The sequence below is a fragment of the Lycium barbarum genome, chromosome 8, assembly GCF_019175385.1.
Source record: "Lycium barbarum isolate Lr01 chromosome 8, ASM1917538v2, whole genome shotgun sequence".
Classification (NCBI taxonomy): domain Eukaryota; kingdom Viridiplantae; phylum Streptophyta; class Magnoliopsida; order Solanales; family Solanaceae; genus Lycium; species Lycium barbarum.
Window position 1 is genome coordinate 4141958 of NC_083344.1, and position 16946 is coordinate 4158903.

The 16946-nt window shown below is 33.0% G+C and overlaps 2 protein-coding genes across 2 annotated transcripts; one reads left to right on the forward strand and one right to left on the reverse strand.

Moving 5' to 3' along the window:
• Positions 1 to 531: 531 nt before the first annotated feature.
• LOC132605757 (adenylylsulfatase HINT3) lies at positions 532 to 8719 on the forward strand. The gene is made up of 7 exons (XM_060318987.1): positions 532 to 777; positions 3824 to 3879; positions 4752 to 4809; positions 6407 to 6473; positions 7967 to 8022; positions 8167 to 8220; positions 8318 to 8719. The coding sequence occupies exons 1-7, from the start codon at positions 595 to 597 to the stop codon at positions 8444 to 8446; spliced, it is 603 nt and encodes a 200-aa protein (XP_060174970.1). The 5' UTR covers positions 532 to 594; the 3' UTR covers positions 8447 to 8719.
• Positions 8720 to 15538: 6819 nt separating this feature from the next.
• LOC132604946 (uncharacterized) lies at positions 15539 to 16726 on the reverse strand. The gene has a single exon (XM_060318298.1). It carries the CDS (start codon positions 16584 to 16586, stop codon positions 15735 to 15737), a length of 852 nt encoding a protein of 283 aa, XP_060174281.1. The 5' UTR covers positions 16587 to 16726; the 3' UTR covers positions 15539 to 15734.
• Between the last annotated feature and the right edge of the window lie 220 nt (positions 16727 to 16946).

Genomic DNA, 16946 nt, shown 5'->3' on the forward strand with positions numbered 1-16946 from the left:
AAATTTATACCTTGTTTGATTGAAGTTATAAATTTATCCTTCAATCAAACAAGATATAAATTGTATTCCAAATTTAATCTTGGATAACCCATTTTATCCCACCAAATTTGATATTATTTTATACCACTTTTTAGGTGGGATGAATAATAATCCCAGAACTGTAATACCGAGACAATTTAATTCGCGCAGGGTTGTTTGGTGCATGGTATAAGCTGGGATATCCCAGCACTAATTTTTTATACCATGTTTGATAGAAGGTATAAATTTATCTTGGAATAAGTTTATACCTTGTACCAAACAAAGTATAAAATGCTTCCCATGGTATAAGCTGAGATATACTTTCTTATAACACTTATCCTGGGATAGATGGTATAAAATAGTCTCAAGATATAGGATAAATCAATCCCGAGATTATAATCCCGGGATAATTAATCCCGGGATAATTTTGGCCATGCACCAAACGACCACTAAGTGCGTGGCAATAGGTCCCTTGCCTCTTTTGTCGTGTTCCTGAAATACCATTTGAACCATTTAAACAAAAATCAAAATGGCTACACATTTCCACTCTAATACTTTCTTCTTCAAATTAATTTAATGGAGGCAACTGCAATTGCACTGCGTCGTCTTTCTCTTATCTCTTCTCATTTTCCCACTCATTGTTCCTCTTCTTCTCAATTGACACCTTTCAATTGTAGCTCAACCACAAATGAAGAAGATAATCAAGAAATTGGTTGTGTTTTTTGTCTAATTGTTCGAGGCAAATCACCTTCCTTAAAGGTACTGTCTTTTTTTAGCGGCTTTTCTCATTTGGGTCAATTCACATAATCTTATTATAAAGAATCCTCTTAAGTTAAAACTATATATATTTTTTTTTCCCAAAACCCACCTTCAATGTTGTATGTTATCCATATTTAACTTATGGGGGGTCTAAAGATCATATAAGGCCAAGCACCTGCCTTAAATGGACTGTCCCTTTTTACTCAAATTTAGACCATACATAACATAGAAATTTCACTTGATTTGGGTCAATTTTTATTGTTTGTCAGTTGTCATAGAGCCCGTTTGGATTGACTTATAAGTTACTTATAAGTTGTTTTTAATTTTTTTAGTATTTGACTGACCAGCTTAAAGTCATTTTGTGTTTAAAATAAATTCAAAAAAATAATTGAGCCAGCTGTTTATAAGCCACGCAAAATAAGTTGGTTATCCCAACTTATTTTTTTTTAGCTTATAAGTTGTTTGCAGTTTATAAGCGGTTTAAAATAAGCCTATCCAAACAGGCTCATAATCTTATAATGAGCAATCCTTTTAAGGAAAAAAATAGTACTAAATTTCAGTTTTTACCACATTTGGACATTACGTATAGAAAATACACTTGTTAATGAGTAGAAGCTAGAACAGTGGGTTTTCTCATTTGAGTTAATTAGTACCTATCTTTAATTAGTTTGAAACTAAACAATTTGGGTCAATTGTATATTATTATTTTTTCAGTTCACTTAAGTTAAAAATAGTTTTCCAAATTTTTTGAAACAAACCCCACCTTTAATTTTGTTTGTTATCCATAAAAATATACAGTCTTTTTATTTATTTATCACATTTAGGCCTTCAACTGCAGCTCTTCTAGCAGATTTTCTCATATCGGTGAATTGGATATTTTTTCAGTTGACATAATCTTATTATGAGGTATTTTCTTAAGTAAAAAATAGATTTTTCAGTTTTTGAAACAAAACCCACCTTCAATTTTGTAAGTTGTTATTAACTATAGTACACTGAATACAAAAGAAGAATAGTTTAACGTGGTTCGGTCAATCGACCTACATCCACAGGCAGAGATAATTGGGTATATTATACTCATTTTAGGTACATTGGGACTAACATGATTGTTTCTAAATTAGGTTGTCTCCTGAAAGAATTTCTTAGCTAAATTAGAATGAGATACCTAAAGAACTCGTTTATATCAGTTGTCGAAGCCTTGGTGGACAAAGTCACCCGGTACCTATGTTGGTGGAAAGTAGTAGGTTCCTGTGGAATTAGTTGAGTCGAGGTGCGCGTAAGTTAAACCAGACACCATGGTTATCAGGAAAAACAGAAAGAAACATGTTTAAATGGTGAAAATTATTAGTTGGCCAATTAGCTCTTCTCCAAGTTTCATTGTTGTTGGAGTTATCCACCCCGTAGGTGGGGCAAGTGTTAGAGTATCCTATATTGGTTGATAGAATGAGTTGTTATCTCGTTATATGGTTTTGGACAATCTTTCACTTCTTAAGCTAACTTTTAGGGTTAAGCTAAGCTCAATATCCATTTTCTTTATATGGTATTCAAATTGAACCCACCCTATTTTTGTATTTCCTAATGTTGCGGCACCATGTTATGTTACTCACATTTTAGATTTCCATCTTCATGAGCATGGGGGCAAAAGGGGTTGTTGGAGTATCCCACATTGGTTAATGGAATGAGTTGTTGTTTCCTTTTATGATCCTGGATAATCCTCATTTCTTGAGCAAACTTTTAGGATATGTTGGGCTCAAAGGTCCATTTTGTTGCACCAAGAGTTATGCTTAAAGGAAACAACTTGATAGGCGGAAAGACAAGTTTCACAAGCTAGATTTTCTTCAGAGTTACTAACTCATGATTTTGAAATCTTGTATTACTCTACGCTCTGTCCCAATTTATGGGAAGGTCTTAGACTGGCCACAGAGTTAAAGAATGAAAGACATACTTTTGAAATTTGTGGTGCAAAATAAGCCATAAGTGACCATAAATCATCTCATTAAGGGTAAAATGGGAAGTTTAAAGTCAAATTGTTACTGAATATAGAAAGGTGTAATTCTTTTTGGAATTGACGAAAAGGTAAAGAGCGTCCACGTAAATTGGGACGAAGGGAGTATAAGTACTGACAAAGCACAATATGTTCATTATCTTCTTACCTGTTGAATTTAGTTATCAAAACTTGATTTGGTCTGATGTCTAAGAACAGAATTTGATTGTGATAAAAGTTGCAGACATTTTGTGAGAGACGTAATTACAATGATAGCTACTGATTGACTCATGAAAAATAATTGTACTGGATGCCCCAATGGGAGGGCCTAACAATCAATGAGTTGGAGTAACGACCTTGGCATCAAGGTTTGAATTCCAGTTGAGGCGGTACTAAGTGAATTTTCCCCCTCTACCTAACACTTGTAGGGCAGAGTTGCCCGATATCTTGTAGAATGTAATAGGTACCCTTAAGTTAGTGGAAGAGCACGTAACTTACCCTTTATCTCAGGAGTACGCAAGCTGGCTCCGATAGTCCGATACCATGATGTCTTTAAAAAAAGGGAGTTGAAATGGTTCCGGGCTCTTCCAATTTTTTCTTCTTATACATTCTGTACTTGCAAATGAATTGTCGAAAGGTAGACAATACTCCCTTTTTTCCCCAGTTATGTTACACTCTTTTCTTTTTAAGTAGTCCCAAAAAGAATGACAGTAACAATTTAACTTTAAAGTTCCCATTTTACCCTAAGATGATTTATAGCCATACAAACATCTATGATTCATTTTGGACCACAAGTTTCAAAAATCTTCTTTTTATTCTTAAATTTCGTGCCCAGTCAAACACCTTCATATAAATTGGGTCGGACAGGGTAACAAAAAAATTATTTACTACAGATATATTGCTGTCATGTCCATTTCTCTCTGTTTTTGTATTCTTTGCCAGAAGAACAAATTTGCTTTACTCTGTGATTTTCAAAGGGTAGAGATAGAAGGGTAAATGATGTGAAACAGTGTCTCTGTTTGTTGCTACCTTTCTAATTCTTGGTGCAGTTTGATTTAACTACAGGTCTATGAAGATGATGTATGCCTTTGCATTTTGGACGCAAACCCATTGTGTTTTGGGTAAGGTATCTTCTTGCAACCATTATCTTTTTCAGCATCTTTTGAATATATTTGTGCTATTTTGACATTGGAAGATCTTTATTTTTTGACAGCAGATGCATCATTTCAACTTAGGGTGTGTTCCGTATGGAGGAAAACATTTTCCAGAAAATGTTTTTCAATTTTTTTATGTTTGGTTGGTCAAAATTTTGAAAAAAAAATTCTCTAGAAATATAAGTTCCTTAAAAATGAGGAAAATGACTTTTCTAGTGGGAAGAAGGGAAAACAAGTTTCTTGAGTAGCATTCCACGCTAATTGTCTCCTCCCCACCCCCACCCCACCTTCCATTGCCCCCATCTCCACCACCATACTCCCCTACCCCGCCCCACCCTATAGTGTTTGAATAGATTATATACAAAAGTTTTTGAGAGAATATTTTTTGCTTCTTACCAAACACTAGAAAATAAGTAAGAAAACTTCTTATTTTCCTGAAAAATACTTTCCAAGAAAACATTTTCCTTCATACCAAACACACCCTTAGTTGATCTGTTTTGGTGTGTTTGCTGAAATCTGACCTGCAAATATGATCGCACATGTTCTTGAACCATTTTACCCTTTTCTGATAAATGGAATGGTTTACGTATGCTGAGTTCTATTTTCGTATGTATCCTAATTAAAGATGATTTATTCACATGGGTCAAATAATAGCTGACTGGACTTATATTTTGAGGAACTTCCGCTGAGAAGCAAGCTTCATGTATATATTTCAATCCATAGTTTGTTTTATTCATCTTGGTTCACCGAATAAGCATAGCTGGAAAAAGCGTGATTAACCTTATTATCTTTTGTATGAATGTATATAGTCCAATAATGTCCATATCTTTTCCATGCAGGCACTCACTTGTCATCCCAAAGTCTCATTTTTCTTCTTTGCAAGAAACTCCACCATCAGTAAGTTGTTTTCTTCATAGGTCATATACCTTAATGCTTGGCTTAATTGGATATCTTAGCGCATACTGTTGTTACTTCTTCCCTTTCTCCTGCACAGCCTGATCTTTCTGTTCCTTTAGCCCATGTACTAATGTGATTCTTTGAGAGAGAAAATGATAAGAATGGTCCTTTATGTTTGAGGGTAGGTTCAAAATAGTCCCTTAAGTATGCACTTAACAGTTTTGGTCCTTTAGTTTGCTAAAAGTTAACACTTTTAGTCTCCATCAAATATTTAGTCAAATCTGTCTGTTAGATTTGACGAGAACTGTGAAAAAAAGGAAAATTAGCGGGAACTCACATTTAGAGGTACATTTTTTGTAGTTTCTGTTATTTTTAATTAATTTCTAGAGTCCGGTGTAGCTTTTTGAGGTTATTTTTTTTTTTTTTTTTTTTAATATCTTTCTAGTGTCTAGTTGTGTTGCATATTTAGGATTTGATGAGACTTTCTTGTTATTTTTGTAGTTAAAAAGATGTCCACTATTTTTGACAAACTTAACAGACAGAGCTCGGTAAATATCTGCGGAGAATAAAACTCGATAAATATTTGCGGAGACTAAAACTGTCAACTTTTGACAAACTCAAAAGATCAAAATAGTTAAGTGCATACTTAAGGTACTATCTCGAACCTACTCTCAAAATACAAGACCATTTTGTCATTTTCTCCTTTAAGTCAACAAAGAACCAATTGATCAGGATCAAGATTTGAAAAGGAAAAAGTAACTGGAATTTCAAAGGTCATTTTCATCATGTACCCTGCCCAATGCATGAGCCAAAGTGATATGATTCTTTTCCCGCTCAGTGTCTGTGTTAAGATGCTTCCAGTGTTCTACTAGAATCTGCTACATAATTTGTCAGTACATTCTCAATACCGTCTTATATTGGCAAGTCTTGTACCTTTTATAATACAATCATCTTGTCCTGTTGACTGGACTTATTCCTGCTTTCACGACTACATTAATAAGTTCTAAAACCTAAGTGTGGTTTGAGCTGTTTCTGCCCTTGAATTAGGACCATACATTGTGTACCTGAGGAGTTGGTTGTGTTTTACCATTTAAAACCTGAAAACTGACATGCATGCCATTTTTTCTGCTTGCTTTGAAAGTCTTATAGTCATTAGCTAAAGTCATTCAGAATTATATTCTTTCGAAATAAGATTTACATTATTACAATCTGATGAAAGATGTTATTACCTTCGCCCTGTTTTATGTGATACTCTTTACTTTTTAGTTAATCCCAAAAAATGATATCTTTCTATATTTAGTAATTGATTTTAAACTTCTTATTATACCGTTAATGAAAATATTTATAGCTAGAAATATCTCAGGCTTGTTTTAGACCACGAGTTTCAAAAGTCTTTGTTTTTTTTTCTTAAATTTTGTGCCCAGTCAAACACCTTTATATAAATTGGGACGGATACTACCTTTTAGGTTGCTTTAATTAAAAATCCCAGCTACTCGTCTGCTTTCACAACATGGTTAAATATTTGCTTTATCTCTTTGAATTTACCGGACTCCAGTCTACATGTTTCCTGATGAGAACACTTTGCACTTAATTGCAGGTTATTGCTGCCATGTGTTCAAAAGTGCCTTTGATCAGCAGTGCAGTCATGAAAGCCACTGGTTGTGGTATGTTAATTTTTTCTTGATGACAAATCATGCTTGCTTTGCTTTATACCATATGTATATTATTTTTCTTTCTCCTCTTTGATCCCTTTAGGGAAACATATGTATGTTTCTTTAACTGTATTGTTTGTGCTGCTAGTAGTTCTGTTATCGTGATATCTGCTATCAGGTCCTTTGTGTTTTGTGAGTTTAAGTGGTAACCAAGCAATTATGAAAAATAGGGTTCTTTTCTCAAAATGGTGCAGTTTATTTGGATACTGAACCCTTGTGTATAAGCTATAGTCAAACCCCTATGTAACAACTGTCGGATATTTTTTTGCTGCTATAGCAAAATGCTGTTATAAGGAACATATAGTATAACAACAACAACATACCCAGTGTAATCCCTGGGCTATGGGGAGGGTATGATGTACGCAAACCATAGCTCTACCTTTGCGGGGTAGAAAGTCTGTTTCTGATAGACCCTCGCCTCAAACGAAACGTAGTTAATGCAGGAAAGAACATACGTATAATATAACATAACAGGAAAGATTGGTTCCGTAGAAAACATGATTGTTATAGTGAAATGTTGTTATGTAGGATTAGTTGTTATATAAAGGTCTGATCGTATATGCTTACAAGACGTATAAGATCTCTCCCCTTTTGTGTTATTTGGAGTAAGCTCTTGAGTTTAAAAGAGAATAAGTGGAAGGAGTAGAGAACCTCGAGGTAGCGGTTGTGCAAGCAGAGGAGAGAAGGCGTTTACAAAATGATCGCCATGACAATTAATTTTCTTCCTGTTTGGTAATCCCTCAGATACGGATTGTTGACATCAACAATTAAGCATCAACCAACTATGCTAAGAAATGCTTAAGCCTTTTAAGTGTTGAAGATATGTATTAATTCACCAACTTTTGGCCGCATATTGCAGAAAATAGTAGTGAGATGATTGAAATGGTTAGGGGTAGGAATTGTATTAGTGGTGGCACAAGCAACACTAGTGTTTTTTTTTTTTTTTAAATCTCAAAAGAAAAAACTTCCCCACCATTAGTCTAGTTGTCACCTTGGTGGTGGACTGATGGCTAACCTAACTCTTTTACTAAACACATTTATGTGCCTTTATCAAAGAAGATTGGTTCAGTATCTTGAGAGGAAGAAGTGAAAGGAAAATAGGAGGAGAGGATTCAAAGCAAAGATGAGAACACATGATTTCTTTGATCCGATTTTTTTTTATAAAATATCTAGTTCCTTGGTTTCTCCTTGAAGTTTTAACTACGAATTGTTCTTGACTTGCCACAACAAACTTTACTAAGTTTAAATTTATCGCCGTTGTACTTTACTGAAATGTGTCCATCAATATCATATTATCATATGTTAGTACCAACATGTGATTTGCTTTACCATGCCAACTATGTCCCGTCACCCCCCCCCCCCCCCCCCCCCCCAAAAAAAAAATTCCCGTGCCCAAATTTCATAATCATGGTATGATTTTACTAACGAAAATTTGAAATGTGCAGATTCATTCAACCTGTTAGTTAACAATGGGGCTGCTGCTGGCCAGGTTATATATCACGTATGATCCCAAACTTGCAAGCATTTTAGTTTGGTTCCAGTATCGACCCAAGCAGCTTCTTTTGTGTGCTTTTGCTCTAATAGCTAGTATCTACTTAGGAATGCTTATACTTATGATGATTTATTTTTGGCATGGCAAGTTCAGACCCATCTTCATATAATTCCACGTAAAACAAGTGATTGCCTATGGACTTCTGAGGTAGTAATTTCCTTTCAAGTTCCTCATTTATGGTTGTTAGTTTTTTTAAAAACAAAACTGTTGTTAGACAGTAGTTGATAAAATTGAATGTTTACAGAGCTTGACTAGATGTTCGCTGAAGACAGACGAGGCCCTGAAACTTGCAGATGGTATTCGAGAAAATTTATCGTTTTCAAACAACTATGAAGATAACAAGGGGCATGGACCAAGTCTCGTTGTGAACTAGGATATTGCACACATGTTTGTAAAACTTGTGGCGGATCTAAGACGTGTTCCGTCTTTTAGGTTGAAGTATATGCATACATATGCAAAAAGAAAATACATGCGTACATATCATGTGATAAACTAATTCTGAATTCACTGATTCTAGATCTTGAATTTGCCTATGTTGTAAACTATGATAAAAACATGGGCATACGGGATGTGCTTTCGACTCGTTGTCCCTTTTGTTTCCTGATTCAGTTGCAGGACTGGTGAAATGAGCTGCATTTGTTGTAAATTAGATTGTGAACTTCTAAGTGAGGGTACTGGGTACATGAGCAAAGTCTTTTTTTTTTTTTTTTTTTTTTTTGGACTTGAAACATTTGAAATCAAGTAGAAATACAGTAAACTGCCTGTTTGATGCCTGAAAATATTTAAAAGCTGTGATTTCATCTCATTCTGTCAATGCAGAAGGCGCTCATCTTGTTGATGTCGATCCACTTCAAACTGTTAGTTTGGGATCGAAAGTATGAATCGTTAATTAACTATTATGTTCTATTTGAATTATATTGGCAAAGTTAACTCATAAAAATATGGCTTGCCTAACTCGTTCAAGTTTGGGTGAATCGTTGTCAACTTAACCCGTTTTGACCTATCTAATTCAGTTCATCTAAAAATTGGATTCATTTTGCTAGTTTATGTTAACCCATGAGAAATTATGTTTTTTTTTTTTGGTTATGTTATATATAGTCATAATAAGAAGATTTTTTTTAGATAATTTAATCAAATTATAAGAAAACTAAGAAACTAAAAGTTGGGTGGGTTTGATTATGCCTCATTGTTTAGCTCATCTTGATTCAACTAATTTAGTCCAAATGATCATGTTGACCGCTTTTTTATTACTTTCTCCTTCCCAATTTATAAGAGAATTGGGTGTTCCGATCATAATGCATGACTACTTAACGAGGGGATTCATCGTAAATACTAGCTTGGCTCACGTGTTTAACTGAGTTTGGAGTTTAAGAATGGATGGAATTTTTTTGAAACTTGTGGTTTGAAATAAGTCATATATATTTGTGTGGCTCTCATAAGGGTAAAATAAAAAGTTTAAAGTTAAATTATTTACTACATATAGAAATGTGTCATTTTTTGAACCGACGAAAAAAGAAAGATAGAAACATAAATTGGGGCAGCTAGAGTATCTCAACCAAATTTGATGTCTAAATTCAGCCCGACATCCCTTTTTGATAGCTCTAATTTGAATTCAATATATTTCAATATTAAGTACTTTTAAGTAAGAGTTTCTTGTCACCAAATTCACATACAAATATGAGCATTTTTAAGTTTGTCCAACCCTAATGGAGCCCTAATCGATAATTATTGTTGTATCTAATCCATCATAGAATCAGTGGCGGAGCCAGAAAATTTATTAAGAGGTGTCAAAATGTTTTTTTTTTAAAAGGCCAAGACTGAAGTAAAAAAAGGTAAGCATGTCATCAACTGGGATCGATCGAACACGCAACCTTGTTAGCTTAAACCTCTAACACCGCTCAACTACTCAGCTAAGCCCTCAACTTATTACAAGAGGTGTCAATAGTAATACATATATGTATAAAATCAGAATTTCACATACCTATATAATGTAATTTTCCGGCGAAGGGGTGTCGCTTGACAAAATAGAGAGTAACTAATAGTTATAAGAATGAGCTATATATAATATACTTTAAACCTAAGGATATTTCTTTGACAAACAATCTCTTTTATATTCTATTTTTGGAGAGATGGAAGGATGGGTTGTGACAAGGTCAATGTATATTTAATTAGAACCAGCAGCAAATGCAAATACATTTTTATGTTTTCTATTCAAACTATATTTTAATATAAAATTAGATAATTATATTTTATGGATTCGTATCTATTCAGTAAACTAGAAAAATACCAAAATGGAGTAGCAGTTTGTTTGATATGCCACAGTGGAGAAAATGAAAATGCAACAGAACAGGGAAAATTGTCAAATTTATACACCCTCAGTTCAAGTTGTTTGTATTACTTTCCTTTTTAGTTGATTAAAAAGGTTTTTTTTTTAGTAATTTTTTAATTTTAACTTTTCACATGTATAAGATTACGAGATTAAAAAATATTTTGGTACATTTCACATATCTCTAATCCAACACCACAAGATTCAAATATTTTTTTTACTTTTCTTAAACTCAATGCCTAATCAAAACCAAACAAATAAATTGAAAGGGGGAGAGTATTACTTTTGGCACTGTAAGCTTTTTGTATGTTCCTATCTACAAGCTTTTCCCAGATGAGAAATCAATCCATCTATGTACAATTCTCCATTAAATTTTGTTCTGAATTATTAAAAGTGAAAAGATATCTTGTTAATCGCTAAGGAGCAATAAGATGATTGAGATTTTAATTAAATGTCTGACAATTGAATTTTAGTTATAGAGAATTTTTTAACGTAGAGTGTTTATCCTTTTTACTATATATTCGACACCGATCTAAATTAATCAGACTAATGAGCGTTAAATACTGAATAATTAACTCGGACTACGAAATCGCTTTAAAATTACACAATTTAAAGGTGAGATTGGGTAAGATTTCCTTATCCTTAAACTTAAAGTTTTGGGTTTGAATTTAAATGCAGAGTCAGAATTTTAGCTAACGGATTCTTAATCACAATTCTTCTTGTATAATGGGTTCATGATAAATTATTTGTATATAATAAATAATTTTTTAAAACATAAATATAGGTCTTGTAGATAGAGTGTCTTCCTCTTTTAATAGTCACCATTAGACATGAACCTGACTTAGTCAAATCACTAAATATTGAATAGGACATGATTTATAAAAGAAAATTAAAGCATCAGAATATCACCCTGAAAAGGTCACTTCGACTTACTACAATAGCCCTAAAAATTACAAGAAAAGGTCAGCCAACTAATAGCCAAGAGCCAATTACTCCACTCAAAGGACAAATAGACATAGCCTTATCAAGATATCTAATATCTTGAAAGATTAAAAACATTATCCAATTAAAATCACCAGTACCACTCTTTTTAAAATCAATGCCCACATGGCTGTCATATAGAAGTGACATGAACCTAACTATATTAGCAACAACAGTTCAACCAAATAATCACTAAAGATTGTAATGGGATTAGTATAAAAAAAATAAAAAATAAAAAGAGGAAATTTAACCAGAGATTTAAATGTAAACCCTAAATATGAAAAATAAAATCTTGATACGAAGCAATTTTTCTTTTTGTATGTCATGTACCCCGAGGTGAATTTGTGTGCTAATTCTGGGGCTCGTGAATTCATGATCTCTCTATAAAATTAAGATTTTATTTATATATTTTTTTAAATTAGTATAATATTATCTGTTAGAACTCATACTATAAGAAGGATAATTGTGCACTTGGTTGAAGATTAAGTTATTTATCTAGAGGACTAAGAAACAATTCTCACTTAATACAATTTCTCCTTTTTTTTTTAGTGGTGAACCCATGTTTTAGAAAGTCAAGATTTGTCTCTGCATGTACCGTGCAAATTTGAATTAATTGTAACACCAATATGAATGCTGGACATCGAGTGGAAAAAAAAAAAATCAAACAAGGAATAAATGCGGTTTTAACATCAAAAAATTGCCAAAAAAATTACCTCTAATGTACTGAAATCGGCTCACAAATGTCCTCCGTTAGTTTTTTGGCCTAAAAATACCCTTGACGTTTTATTTGGCTAACCAGTCTGGGTAAAGTTTGAGTCTTTAAAACAGTCATATGGCATTTTCTGAGCTTGCTACGTTGTGAATTCAAGATTAAATCAAATCTACCCATTTATTTAAAACTCAACTCACTTGACCCATTCTAGATTTGCCTCTGTTCTATTGTACTTATTATAAAAGAGAATACATCTATTTCACGGCAAATTCTTACTCACATCGAGTGATTACATTAAATTAATATAACTTACCGTAGTTTAAGTAATTTAGTAAAGTGAATACATACATTAATTAATCATGGTCAAGTGAGTTGCACATATTCAAACACATGTCATGCATCAATTGATTTGGTGTAAACATCGGTGTCCCTATTTCACAGTACATTATTGCATTTTGGAGTTAATTCCTTGGATGGTCACCCAAGTTTAGGAGATTTCCTACAAAAAGTATTTTTGTTTCATTTAGGACAATAAGATCACTCATGTATCACTATTTTTCTCAAAAAGTACCTAAACACCTCAAAATCCTCATTCTCTCCTAATTAGCATGCCATGTCACTGAAACCCATTTTTATTTTAATAATAGACATATTTAACTCATTAAATTCATTTAACCAAATTCATATTTTATATCCAATTAAATATGATCTGGTTAAAAAGCGGCAAAAGAATCAAATCATACTTTTTATTATGCCATTTTTTCAAATCTATTTTTTTTTAATCTCGATTCAAATATATTATCTTTCAATTTAAACTACAATTCAAGTTACTTAATATTTCTATTCAAATTCAAGTTTTTTTAAATAGAAAATATTTTTTCACATTAAACTACATTTTCTTTCCACATTAAATGAATTACACAGATAACACATAAATTACATTCCTTTCAGTTTAACTTTTAAAAAATAATTAAATTGTATATTTAAAAAATAAAGTTAGTGTAAATTTTTCCTCTTTATTTTTAGTTATTTATTCTTATATATGTAGTGTGTAATTTTTGGCATTTCCATTTTCATACCATCAAAGTCTTTTTTATTTCTCATGCAAAAGGTATAGAATTTTCATTACTATAATACTTGTTTTAAAATATTAGATAATTATTCTTATTTTTATTTTGAAATATTATATTAATCTTATATGAAATATAAAATATTCTTAATTTATTTCATGTTATGCTATAGATATTCTAACTTGTCATGTTAATATCTAGCAATATATTGAACTGAAGGTCTAAAGTAACTCAAATTTAATTTTTTTATATTTTAATTTTAAAACTTATCTATAGATTTAAAAAATTCATCTTTAATTCTAATTCATTTAGATTACATGCTAGTTTATTCCTTTATGATATTTTAACCTGGTCGTAGTTGATTGGATATAAACTATGAATTTAATGAGTTAAATAAATCTATTATTTCAAAAATATGAGGCTCTAATGACGTGACATGCAATTAGGAGAGAAAGAAACTTTTGAGTGTTTTCATACTTTTTGAGGAAAATAGTAATACATAAGCGACTTTATTATCCTAAGTAAAATAAAAATAATTTTTGTAGAATATTTTTAAACTTAAATGACCATCTGGGAAATTAACTCTGACATTTTGCATCCGTCTTTATTGTCGTATTCTACTGTCTAAAGTTAGCAGATCACTTATGATTTTTTTTTTTTTAATCAGACTTACGAGTATGACGTATGAGCGTATGACTTATCCAATTTGTGCCCAAAATTTAAAACTTTCATTTATTTCGGTTCCTTAAACTATAGAAGCATCACATTTAAAAGTCATGCATTAAATAAAAAAAATTAAAAAAAGGATTCTCAAATAATACTGCCACGTCAACCTCATCAATATCTTCTTTGTGGGTTCCCTGGATAAGATAATTTATTACATTGGCCCATCAATCAATTAGATATACTTCACCATCATAGTGATTATTATAAATAAATAAAATAGTGACCATTGGATCAATCAAATTTGACCATCTAACGGTCCTAAGATCGTGATCTGTTAGCACGTGGAACTTTTGCCAAAATAAACAAAAGCAGACAATGAGTATTTGCCGCGTTACACAATGTTGGATACTCATTTTATCCCTCACATTTGACCCAAAACGACAAAAAAAAGCAGATATAATTAAGATTGATTATTAAACCCGGGTTGTAGTGGCGGATCCAGAATTTTGAGTTTTGGGGTGCTGGACCCAAAAATTTTGAGTTCGGAGGTGCTCTATTAACTATTTATATCTGTTTCCTTTATATTTTCTATACAACTATACACTCCGTACCTGAGTTTAATGAGTGCTGGAGCACCCAAAATTTGCACATGGGTCCACCACTGCCGAGTTGAGTTGGTTTGGTGAGCTGTTTGGAAGATTTGGGATTGAATCCCCTCATCAATAGCCTTCTTAGTCGAAGCTCGCTGCAGTTTAAAATCTCCTGTGATTTGTGAATTATTGCATAGTGAATAGATTATTCAGTTGACACCTAAAGGACAGCGGCTGCGCCTACTTCAACGACAGCGACAACAACAACAGAGCGTTCGCCGCCAACGGGATGAAATTCCACGTCCATAGTCATTTATTCGGCATGAAACACACTAGGGCTGTGCATGTTAACGGTTAAACCAATAACCCGAACCGATTATTTGGTTATTGGATTAATGGTTCGGGTTAATGGATTACCGGTTCGGATACCGGGTGGTGTTTTTGGATTATTGGCTTATTAGGCCGGGTCGCAGGTTGACCAATTTTATTAACGGGTTACCCAATAGCCCGATAACAATTTAATTAATTACACTTCTACCCTTTCATATATATTAAGTATCATCCTGTGATACTCGTATTATTATTTCATATGTTGCCTAGAGCAGACTAGCCGGAAAGAAGTATTCAGTTAAATTGTCATTTAAGTATCTTGCTTGATTCAATATTAGGATATGTATGAGTCTAATATCAATGTTCAAAGGAAGTAGTTTTAAAACAAAAGAAAAATAGAGATCCGTATAATTATTTGATCTAATAGATGAGGTGGAAGAAATATTCTCTCAGTATATACTCCTCATTTTCTAATTATGTACTAACAAAGTTCCATTCTGTGCTTCATAATATCCGCTGAATCAAATGCTTCTTTGGTTGCCATCCCATAGTTTATTTGGGAGCAATAGCAAGTATAACTGATTGTTGACGGACAAACAGGTATCACCGGTGGTTAAACCATTTTATTGTTGTGTAAAATCTTAATGGTTAAACCGATAACCGAACCCGATAACATACAATAACCGATTAACTGATAACCCATTAACCGTTTTTAACGGTTTAACATGTCTACAAATCGATAACTAATAAGTTAAACCGATAATTTTGAAACTCGAACCGATCAATATACTGCCCTAAAACACACCCTTGTTATATTTTCGATCCAAATATAACTTTGCTCTTAATTTTGATAGAATCAGGATTTGCCTCGTTACGCAATGTAGGATAATCATTTTCTCTCTTTCACAATGGTAACAAAACGACAATGCTTTTGTTAACACAAAGCGACAAAAAAAACCCCTAATGCTAATATAATTAAAATTAAGTCATCTCGCCGGCAACCAAAAACCACCGTTGACGGCAGCATCAAAGCCAACAGATCTACACTTGACGGGGTTTGCCTGCTTTAACGGGGGCAACAATAACGCCGTAGTGTTTCCTAACGGGACGTGATTGGACGTCCGTTTGTACGGACCGAGCCATTTATTCTGCATGAAACGGTGTTTCCTCCATGGAGGAATATGTAATCCTCTACTCTTCAACGATCGCCTTGCGGCATTGCTCATTATCCTCAATATAAGTTTTAATTCTTCGATTTGTCCGACAAAGACATTCGGCAGAGACTTTAACAACCTCTCGTAAAACTTCATCGGTCTCGCGATCTCGAATTCAGATGCGAAATCTAAATCGATGAAGTAACGAGTTTTTTGATCCGATTTCACAACGTCGATGAATTCGTAATTTCCAGCTGTAAGTCCACCTGAACTCTCCCATTTTGCTTTACATATAGCTGCATTATAACCTGAATCTCTTAAAAAAATCATTACATTCCTTCGTAAAACCGATTTATTCGTTGATTTCAAACATGAAAAAACTTCTAGCGCTTTGTAAACGTGTGAATAAAGCACGTTACGAAACAAATCTGTATCGCTTTGATGAAGAATCACGTGCGAAATGTCTTCTTCTTCTTCATCAGAAACATCAACTGATTCATTAAATACTTGCTCGTCTAGCTCAGTAGTAGTATCAAAATTATTATTATTATTACCATCATCATGTTCCACGTCATCAGGGTAACCAAAAATGAGACCTGAAAAGCTTGGCGAAACGACGTCGTTATCAGCGCTGTGTTCGCTGCCACTGCTGAGGTAACCAAACGGGTCAGTAAATCTCTTCATTCTGATATTTCCAGACTTTTTTTTTTCTTGCTTCAATGAAATGAAGTATGTTTTAAAGGTTTAATTTAGGAAAAGATATGATTGAGGGTTTGGTTATATATAGAGGGAGAAGTTAAAGGGGTTAAGACATAAAAGATAGGAACTTAAAAGAGAATATTCGAAAGGAAGCTACTTCCTTCCGAAAAAGAATGATTTACTATATTTATCTATGGAGCCAAATAGGTTTTTTGCTTTTATTATAGAATTTAATTTAATAAAATTTTAATATATTTTTAACTATATGATACAAAATGCTGTCTCTTTGTAAACACGTCATATGACTATTTTTGTTGTCGGTAAAAATTACAGCGAGTCTCATTT

Coding starts and splice junctions, on each gene's coding strand:
- LOC132605757 (XM_060318987.1), top strand. CDS start 595: ATGGAGGCAACTGCAATTGCACTGCGTCGTCTTTCTCTTATCTCTTCT. Junction 8,023..8,166: donor CTGGCCAGGTTATATATCAC/GTATGATCCCAA, acceptor TGGCAAGTTCAG/ACCCATCTTCATATAATTCC. Junction 8,221..8,317: donor ATTGCCTATGGACTTCTGAG/GTAGTAATTTCC, acceptor GAATGTTTACAG/AGCTTGACTAGATGTTCGCT.
- LOC132604946 (XM_060318298.1), bottom strand. CDS start 16,586: ATGAAGAGATTTACTGACCCGTTTGGTTACCTCAGCAGTGGCAGCGAA.